This window comes from Suillus subalutaceus, assembly GCF_016647625.1.
Source record: "Suillus subalutaceus strain FC151 chromosome Unknown DFJ58scaffold_98, whole genome shotgun sequence".
Classification (NCBI taxonomy): Eukaryota; Fungi; Basidiomycota; class Agaricomycetes; order Boletales; family Suillaceae; genus Suillus; species Suillus subalutaceus.
The window spans coordinates 176,865-186,893 of record NW_024540347.1 but is presented as its reverse complement, the minus strand read 5'-3'; the positions used below and the strand labels follow the sequence as shown (position 1 = coordinate 186,893).

Below are 10,029 nucleotides of genomic sequence, written 5' to 3'. Positions count from 1 at the left end.
GGCTTGTCCGAGCCTCCTGTGGGGTGGACATGACATTGGTGAGCCAATGAGATTGAAAATACATATCGCACTGAATTGAAAACACAAATGTAGAGGGATTGACTGCCAGCCAACTGTCTCAACAGTAGCATCATCGACTGCCGTGGTGCGCCCCATCATGCTAATACAAAATCAAGGCAAGAACATCATGTTTCATGGCTGTATTGCATTTGACGGGTAAGAGGACAGTATCGCAATATGAACTTAAGACCAACTATGGTCTTAACACACTTTTGACCATTCACATTGCCCGGTCTCTAGTATGGGTCGCAAAGCTAAGTACTTCACATTTGAAGAGAAATCAGCAGCTGCACAGCAACACAAGACATTGTATGCTCGGTCAGAACGGTAAGTATTTTGCAATCATTTATTCTTGTTAATCATATGTTTTACAGAGGTAAACTCGTTCGACAAGCTCAAAACGCTCGTGCCTATGCCAAGCATCATGGTCGATGTGGGCCTCGTATCAGATCTGGGGATCTGCATGCTCTTCAGGCGTCTTCCCTAATCCAATATTCAACCCTCTCCCTTCCCGATTCCTATCTGTTTCACCAATCTCTCACTGGATCTGACTTGATTGATCAATCCGATCTCTTGCAGTGGAACAAAGCCCCTCCTTACGACCTTCCAGCTCCACCTGATTCACCAGAGGAAGACCGTTTCACGCAAAACCTCTGCGACGTGACGCATGGCCGGCACTTGCGCGCAGAAAGGGAATCACATGCTCGTCACGCAGCCATATATAACATGGGTGAAATCGCTGAGCTTCTGAAAGAGATCCGAGAAGCACATCAGCGGTTACTTACAGGTTGGGATGAGCTCAATGCTCGTGTTAGCAGCTTGCAGGCATGCACAAGACACAAGGTCATGGCCGAATGCTATCGCCAATGGGTAGCACGAAGGATATTGAATTATCAGAGGGAGGACAATATGCTAATTACTGGGAAGAATCCTTATACGTAGACCTTGTATTACTGTAACTCGAGAGAGCTGGTAATGCAAGCACCATACTCCGCACATAGCGTCGCAGATTGCCCATGTCCTGCTCATGTAGGCCTGTAACACAGGCTGCCACGTATAACAGTGAATATTGCAGCCAATACCCACACGCCACAATCAAAGTCGTTATTCTGAAGACGTTTGGTCTAAATAATACACGATGTCAGACTAGTCAAGAAAGCAAAGCATGAAACTCACATTCAGTGGTCGAGCCACCCACCCTGCAAGATCAATATGAACATGATGGCCGTGTTGACGCAGCAACTGCAAGGAACCGAGCAATCAGTCTCATTATATCCTTTCATATCATGTGTCAATCAGTCAGGTCAGACAAAAGAACTCTTAAAAAATTAATCTCACTTTGACGTCACTTTGCCAAGGGGTCCTGTCGCCCATGCTGTCAAACAGGTAAAGTTCTTTGGTCGACAACTGGATGACGCACATCACCCAGTGTCCAATCCCTGATGGACGATGAATCGGAAGAACCCATATGTCTTTTTCCCAATAACGAATCCACATTGTATGGCGCCAGATGTTGTCGTCTGGGGCATTGTAACGAATGCGGGGAAGATCGTGAGTGGAGAGTATCGCACACCGTGCAGCGGAGGTGTTCAGTTGAGAGCACCACAGGAGAATGGTGCAGTTGTTAATGCATGTATCATTGAGGCATGCAGTAGGAGAACTGAGTATACCGATTTCTTTTGGATCAAACTCTAGACGAGGGATTCTGTCATGCGAAGGTCGTATTCGCGCGAAAATTTTAGCAGGGTCGAGGACACCTGGCTCTTGCGATGGGACGCAGAAGTCATCCACAAGGAGATTCTATGACACGTCATCGTCAACTCCTAACAATAAAAATAACCGTACCTCAGGAAGGTTCCAGCAAATCACAGCATTAGCATCGCGCCCATAATTTGTTGAGTCATCGTCATCTAACTCAATTGCCCCCATCTCACCCTCCAGGACATCGGCCAGAGCTGCTTGTTCAGAGTCGACTTGGGGGCAATGGTCAGGATCGACGATAGGGAGTTCATCACAACCTTCAGAATCAGACACTACCAGCATGCTGGCATTAATCCAATGAAGTGCCATGTTTGGTGAGCCTCCCGAGAGGGTGGTCGCAATGGCTACTGCCTTGCTGACTTCATTAGTAAAGCGTACCGAAGAAGCCAAGCAATTTGACCATCGTGTTTGAAGGCAGATAAAATTGGCATGCCGTTGTTGCAATAGAACTGCGAATGGTTCACCTAAGGGTATATGAGATATGGAAGTTAATAAGAAAGGTTAGCTCACTGTTTGGCGACCGAAGGGCAAGTTCAAGTGCCCCCAACTCATTTCCGAAGAAGCGGCACAGGTTATCGGCCTCAACACCTAGCCGAACCTGCTCCTCTCGACACCGATCACGCTTGAGAAGTGCACGAATGCCATCTCTTGTAGATGTGTCGTCTAACCACCACGGAACCTCTCCATGAGACGGTGTAATCCACACATCCTCCATCAGTCCTGGGTCAGAACGTAGTTCTGCAAGTTTGGTGGGAAGGGGTGCGGGCAGTGGAATCCCCCAGGATGTATCATACAATGAATCAAGCCGCTCACAGTAGGAGTTAAATTTCCTGATAGCGGTCATTAGTGCGGGCTGACGCTTGGAAATTGCTTTACGTGTCTGTTGATGCAGCTTGGTGCCTAAAAGAATCTAATAAATCATTCACAAATGAATCGGCATGAACTTACCTAACGCTTGCTGAGCGCCACCGACTGCTCGATCTAATTTATCCCACTCGAAGAAACTCGCAATCGCACGTTTACGAACGTTCATTTTGAGATCGCGTGCCATGAGAAGGATGCGAACAAATTCGAGATTGATGCCATGAAGCTCAGGAAATCTGTCATGAACATTCAATGAGGAGTAAAGAGCCTCGACCTTGTTCATCAGGCGATTGTGTCCCCTCTCTAGACTTTCGAGAGCCTCTAGTGTATCATCTGAAGCCATATCTTTCTCCAACATCGTCCTGGTGGTTTGCAATGCTTTGTCTGAGGCGTCCAGATCTGCCTGGAGAGCTAAGACTGTGTCCAACTCCTTCTTGAGGCGGGCGGGTGCATCTTGTGATATCATTGAGCAATAGCCACGTCATTTAAAAATGTATAAAACTTACGAGCACGGATAGATAACTGAGATTGCCTTTGCTGCGACCACTCGGCTTGCAATTCTTCAATGGAGACCTCACATTGATCTAGTGCGTCTTGGGCTGCTGAACCTTGCCCCTTGATGCCCCGTCTGAGGCGTCGTTTGATCCAGTCGCCTAGATCAGTTCGCATCTCCGAAGCTATAGCCACTGCTTGCCGATCAATCAACCATAAACAGCGTTGGCGCTAAGCAGTGTTTTAAATTCATTAGTTTTAAATGAAAATAATAGAGTACATACACTAGAAGTGCGCTCAACACCTATCAATCGAACTAAGCGAGACCAGAGGCGTTCGGTCCCTTCACCATCAGATAAGCCAAGACCCACACATATTCGTGGGTTATATACGAGCTGGCAAGCCCACTCATGCCCATATGCGTGCATGGCAGTGGTTGCAAATCGAAGGCGTGAGGTGATGCTTTTGGGAAGAATTTCATGCTGTAAATGGTGTAAGCAATTGTTTCAGTCCAGGATCATAACGTACCTTGGAGAGTGTTCGTGCCAAAACACAGCCGACATCATAAAGAGCTACGACAGTAGCTTCGGGGGGGAGAAGTGAAAAGAAGTGCTGAAGTAAGGCTACCGAATACTTTTGCTGTTCTCCAGGTGAGTCTATGTTGGCAAAAAATAAAGGGATGTCGTGACGACAGATAAGGGCCATGATTCCAGTGTCGTCGAAGCTATCCATTGCCACTTTCTGTTTTTTGCCGTCAGCAGCCTCGTAAGCATTCTCGCATTGGTCAACGGCTTCATCAGGGACAAGGGGAACGTGAGACCTCACTGGTCGCTTACGTTGAGTGTCAATATGGCGCCCAATCGTGTCAACAAAGGTTTTCGGGAGAAAATAAGTAGGGTCATAGAACTTTGGACAGTCTCCAGCAGCACGTCGATGACGGTGATGGAAATTACCGTCCATTGCGACATGAATGTCACCTCCCTCATCTGTAGATCTACCATGAAGAATACCTGCAAAGCAAGCAGGACACCGTTGCACTAGAAGGGGTGCGCATTGAGTGGGCAAAGGTGAATTCGAGACTCGAGAGGATGCTTGAAACTCTGCTATACGATCACGGTGTTGTTGAACGACCGTCTCAACTTGGCGCTCAACTTCAACTTGCAGGATGTCGTACCATTGCACGGCATAGCCGAGGCCTCGTCGGAATGGGTCCTGTATAACTTCGCCCTGGGATGAATCAGTAGTGACCTAGTTATGTAAGTGATTGTTACCTGGGCGTCAGTCATCTGGTAACCCCGCCGGGAGTAGTGATTTTTGAGCGCTGATGCGAGAGCGTTAATCGCGTCACATGAGCGCTCAAACAATGCGCGGTAGAATGAGAGCAGGTCAACAGATACAGCCATTCGAGGCTGTGAAGGCGCGGTCGGAAATAGACCATGGTGAACGAGGACTTGCTGGAGAGTGGAGCAGGTACAACTTAGTACATCTATAGATGTGAACCCTATGTAGATGTCAGCAAAATTTTGATTACTGCAAGACATGGGCTCACGGTCGGAGAATAAACACATCATTGTTGTCCGTTTCGGTGTACACGAAGGCTTCCCACATGCAGATATGACTGGATGTATATTTTCCAGTGCTTTGCCCTGCGTTTGTCTGAAGTACTGGAGTACTGGATCAACAAGGGTTGGTATGAGTGCAATCCAGTTTTTGTAGAGTGAATTGGTGGATTTGTCGGGCACAATCCGCCGTTTGACAGGCGATACTGAGATCTCAAGAGATGGCTGTTCATCAGAGTGAAATTTGCTGACAACAAGATTGTCAGTATCCATGTGTTCCGTAGTCACAGTATCAGATGGTGGTGCTTGTGCCAACAACTGTGGGTGTGATTCCTCGTGTTGCGGCTTCAAAAGTCGTTCCATTGCGTCCAAAAGTCGGCGGCGCTTAGTCTCTGCGCCAGGAAGCTCAACATATGTTTGAGTTTTCCGTTTGTCTCGAGCCTTCCTTGGGCTTACAAAGTGAGATCCTAGGCCAGAAGATGCGAGTTGAGCTTTGCGAGTGCGACGTGGCGTCAAGGAAGACATGGTGAGGGAAAGAAGAGAAGAACTTACAGCGTGAATCGGGGAGGAGCAAGGCTCCCAAGCTCAGTGCATAAGAGATTACTGGAGGTGCACGAGAGGTTTTCTGGAGGTGCACGAGAGGTTTTCTGGAGGTGCACGAGGGTTTTCTGGAGGTGCACGAGGGGTTTCTGGAGGCGCAGGTACATCCTAGGAGGGTGTGTTATTATTAGAAGGCGGGAGGGTGGGTCTCACAGACTACTTTCCCACAACATAGGAACCGGGTCTCAAAGACCATTATTGGTTCCGAAAAGTAATGCCTGAGGTGCCCATTATTTGCACAACTAATTCAGCGGACTTTGAGCAGAGTAAATCAAGCAAAACAAGTAATTATGAGGTACACTAACACAATCCGATGTCACCATTCGTCCGCTGTGCCATCATTCTCCGACTCGTCACTCGAAAACTGCCAAACTATCAAGGCTGTGTGATCAACACCTGTGGCACTGTCATCTGATGGAACATTGGGTTCATCAAGCTCAGCTAGAGCATCTAGGTCACGGACATGAGAATCGCCTTTGGCCTCGTCAGTATAAGTATAGTCAATTAAAGGATATTTGCGCTACCTAGGCCCAATCCTCCGCGCACACCACCCATGTAGTACATGCCGTCCAGTTCCTCGTTAAAAGGTAAATCGCCATGGCCACCTATCAATGGCAATGCATCGGCGGCAACATCTTCGTTTTCTGTCAGTAGTGAGTTTGGATGCGGGTTCTCTGCAAGCTGTACAGCAGACAGGAGGTTCCTGTATACAGTCCAAACTGACGACCGAGTGACTGCAGGACGTCCCATTGCGTCATAGCAATGCTCGATAAAGTCGCCCAGCGTAGGTGGGACAATATTGAATACTGGATGGGAAGTGTTAATGTAGAAATTGCGAACATAGTCGATGCCCTCGTGATCTATAGAAACCTAGTTGGTACAGTAAGCCTTCGCACAGGGTCACTTATGCAAATCAATACCTTAAAGTCCAATGCTCCGAAATCTTCAGGAGAATCATATATAAGATTTGGGACACCGTGTGGGAGTACCTAGAGGGATTGCAGGCGCATATTTTAACAAGACAGAAACAAGTAGATACCTTGTTGCGGTCGCGCCTTTTGGCGCTATTGTTCACTCGATCTCTATAAGCATCAAGCTCCTGCTGCAACCAGGGTATAAAAACCCAACGAAATACCATCCTAGACGTGGACAAATGACATTATGAGCACATAAAAGTGTAAGATGAGTGCTACGTACATGTGAAGGGTATTCCCTAAATCATACCAGCCTTCAATGACCCCTTCATCCAGCAAGGTCTCGAAACCGGGAGTGAACCTACACCGGAGCTGCGACCAAGTAATCTCCGGCATTACATTTTTCTTCGTACGCATCCAACAATGTTGCAGGGTACCTTGGAGGGCTGGGTCGTAACGCTGGTGAAGAAGAGTCTGTGCATTTGCAATGCCATAGTTTTTGGTGCCTAGATCGCTTTGAGTGATCAGCGGCATGTCTGGCAGTTGTGTCAGTGAAGTATTTACAACTAGTATACCTGAAACTCACAACCAAGTTCCGCAATTGTCACGAATTCCAAACACAAATCATTATTCTTTCTTGAACACTCGTGAAACCTCTAAAGACATTCGTAAGACACCCGTTAAGTGCCCGTCACAAGCGCCTGTCGTTAGCGCTCAGTCAGCGTCTGTACCCATAACCTTTACAAACCCTAACCCGAACTCATCCTTCACATATCCGAACTTCTCTATTCCATTAGCGCCCACTACTTTTATCTCCGACATTCCTGATTTCGACTTCCTTTCACAAGTGATCAAGTCATGTGACTCTAGAACCTTCGAGAACCCTTGCACAGCTGTTACACGTTTTATGACATCATAGGTGCAGTTATATTTAGATCATCATACGATTCTCTCTTCTATTTAATGATTGGTTAGTTAGTTCATTCTCAGATTCAGTCTCCATTTCAATATATGTATATAGTTAGCTCGTTGTAGTCAGTAGTTCTTTAGTTCAAACCTCTTTTGTATTAGCTCACTGCTAGCAATCCTAAGACGTCCCTGCTCATATTCTCTTTTCTTGTTGTGATAACCTTGTTTGAGTCCTAGTCTCTGCCCCTGCGTTAATTCGTTATAAGGGTTGTGACAGCAATCGTATCAAGGTAGTAGCTGAGGATTAACTGTGGGTTTCGGTTAGAGTGCCAAACTCGAATCCACATGATCCGCCCTGAAAACGGCTCAATTCCAGTGTGAAGACCGAGCCCAAACCTCAACCATTTATCATGCTGGTCAACAGTAAAGAGATCGTTAACGCCGGCTGCCCAGAAGCACTTCCGTTTCAGTCGTCTGGCTTTACATTGCTGCACTAGTTCGGGCTCATAGGCAGCGAAGTAAGACATCATGACTGACCTAGTATTAGTAGTTACAATGTAAGTCTCTGTGACAAACTGATTAATTGGACAAAATCACTTAGCTACACTCATATTCTTTTCATGAAAGAGTAAACCGATCATCTCTCGTGTTCCAGCATGAGGGAACATCTGACGAAGTTCCGTGACAGCTTCGTGGATGGTCTCTACAGTGTGACCTTGCCAACGCGAGCGTTCAAGGCCCATATCCACACAAATTTGGCGAAACTTTGTGAGTCTAAGATAGATAGAATAGATTTCAGATCAGAAGATGACAGCTAATCATAATGTTCATCCACGCACCCGATACCATAGCGTTCTGTGTCGAAATGTTTCTGTAAAGCATGAACAATCTCTTTATCATTGAGACGTGTCTTCCAATAGCGCAGAATGTGAGGCGTGAGCTCATCTAAGGGGGCTAGGCAAGGTTAAAGTCAAGGAGTAGTAAAGTAAGATGTGTGCCACACGTACGTGTGGGTTTATACTGGTTGGGCATGCTGAGAGATACAGGACAGTCCCGGTTTACCGTGATGCTGTTATATCATCCGAATATCATCTCTGTAACGCCACCTTAACTTTCAACTTGGCATGCAGGTGCGTTCACAAGTATAACACTTACCTTGTTCTAACTTGTGCAGATAAGGACTCAGGCTGCTCCTCGGATATTACATAGAGGTCCGGAGCCATGTTTCTTGTAATGCCACCTTAACTTTCAACTCGGCATGCAGGTGTGTTCATAAGTATAGCACTTACCTTGTTCTAACTTGTTCATAAGTATAGCACTTACCTCGTTCTAACTTGTGCATCTTGCATTGGATCGCCTCTTTCATCATCCCATGTGAATCGCCTCTTTCATCCTCCCATGTAACACCACCTTAACTTTCAACTCAGCATGCAGGTGTGTTCATAAGTATAGCACTTACCTCGTTCTAACTTGTGCATCTTGCACTTTCATTGGATCGCCTATTTCATCCTCCCATGTGGATCGCCTCTTTCATGCCACCTTCATCCTCCCTCTTTCATCCTCCCATGTAGATCGCCTCTTTCATCCTCCCATGTGGATCGCCTCTTTCATGCCGCCTTCATCCTCCCTCTTTCATCCTCCCATGTGGATCGCCTCTTTCATGCTGCAAACATCTTTCTCTTTCATTGGATCGCCTCTTTCTTTCATCCTCCCTATTTTCATCCTCCCTATTCACGCTTTCGCCTTTGCAACTCTTCTTGGCGCCTAACTGGTACCCTTCAAGATGAGGCATTTCATTGATTTCTTGGTACTCTCACATCGCTTTCACATAGTTCTTGGTGCTCTCACTTGATTTGATCAACTCACTCGGTCCAACCAACTTGACGCTCTGAAGTGAGGCTTATGGCGCTCTCACTTGGTATGAACAGCTCTAACTACGGTCTAGACACTCTCTGAACAACTGACGATTTGGTATGACCATGTATTGATTTCCGGCAGTCTTTGAGGCAAGGCTCATGGCGCTCTCACTTGGTCTGATCAACTGACGGTCTAGTATGGACATTTGTTACAGTATTTAACTTGTCGCATCCCCATGTAGAATATAATTGTATCTTGCCTCTTCACCATCGATGGCCTCTCACGAACTTGTGTCACAGTTCACTGAAGACGCATTCGCCAATGAAGACCGCATCTGTGAACGCTCCACCTGTGCTGCCAAAATTCGGAAGGGAGAGCCATGTTTCTACATTGCTACAATAGTCATTGGTCAACGTGGACGCTTTGTTTGTGGACCTTGTCACCGACACTATCAAGGCAAAAGAGCAACATCAATCAGGCCTACCAGTGTTCAGCGTCCTGATGCTCAAGTTATCCGGCAAAACATCAATGCTGCATGGAGACCAGGTTCGTCTGCGTACTTGCATACTGTTTACCTTTACTTATGCGATTTCTCAGCGTCGGTTCAGCAGACACCACGTGTAGTTGCTACTAGTGCCCCTTACGGTCGTTCTGGGCCAGATATAGCCATCCCTTCCAGCTGGCATAACGCCAACACTAATGCCAACGCTATGCAGTCTCTCCCAGTTCCTTACCTGGCAGCTGGTCAGCCTGGCTACTTGGCGAACCATGCACATTATGGCAGTGAACACCAACGCTGGGCTAAGCAAGTATATGCTGCCCCCCCAGCAGAGACCATTAACCCAGAGATTTTGGTTGTTCGGGAAGGCGGAAATAAGAGGAAGGGCGCCCGTGGCATACCATTTGGTGTATGTAGATAGACTCAGAACACTACATTCACTGACATTTTTGAATTTCAGAACATATGCGAAGGCAAGAAAGACGTTGATGCACGTATCGACGCACCCAGACTC

General features: G+C 46.9%; 3 protein-coding genes across 3 annotated transcripts; 1 reads left to right on the top strand and 2 right to left on the bottom strand.

Annotated features, from left to right (window-relative positions):
• Positions 1-301: 301 nt before the first annotated feature.
• On the top strand, positions 302-1,002 carry DFJ58DRAFT_731061 (uncharacterized protein; the record flags this gene model as incomplete). The annotated part of the gene is made up of 2 exons (XM_041385983.1): positions 302-387; positions 435-1,002. 2 exons carry the CDS (start codon positions 302-304, stop codon positions 1,000-1,002), a joined length of 654 nt encoding a protein of 217 aa, XP_041240938.1.
• Positions 1,003-1,380: 378 nt separating this feature from the next.
• Positions 1,381-5,009, bottom strand: DFJ58DRAFT_664597 (uncharacterized protein; the record flags this gene model as incomplete). Its single annotated transcript, XM_041382442.1, has 9 exons — positions 1,381-1,821; positions 1,906-2,285; positions 2,332-2,721; positions 2,770-3,138; positions 3,192-3,408; positions 3,462-3,659; positions 3,706-4,404; positions 4,449-4,627; positions 4,727-5,009. 9 exons carry the CDS (start codon positions 5,007-5,009, stop codon positions 1,381-1,383), a joined length of 3,156 nt encoding a protein of 1,051 aa, XP_041240937.1.
• An 831-nt stretch (positions 5,010-5,840) lies between these two features.
• DFJ58DRAFT_907211 (uncharacterized protein) lies at positions 5,841-8,191 on the bottom strand (the record flags this gene model as incomplete). Its single annotated transcript, XM_041395047.1, has 9 exons — positions 5,841-6,206; positions 6,257-6,325; positions 6,376-6,475; positions 6,534-6,786; positions 7,071-7,074; positions 7,435-7,696; positions 7,757-7,933; positions 7,999-8,113; positions 8,167-8,191. The coding sequence occupies 9 exons, from the start codon at positions 8,189-8,191 to the stop codon at positions 5,841-5,843; spliced, it is 1,371 nt and encodes a 456-aa protein (XP_041240936.1).
• Between the last annotated feature and the right edge of the window lie 1,838 nt (positions 8,192-10,029).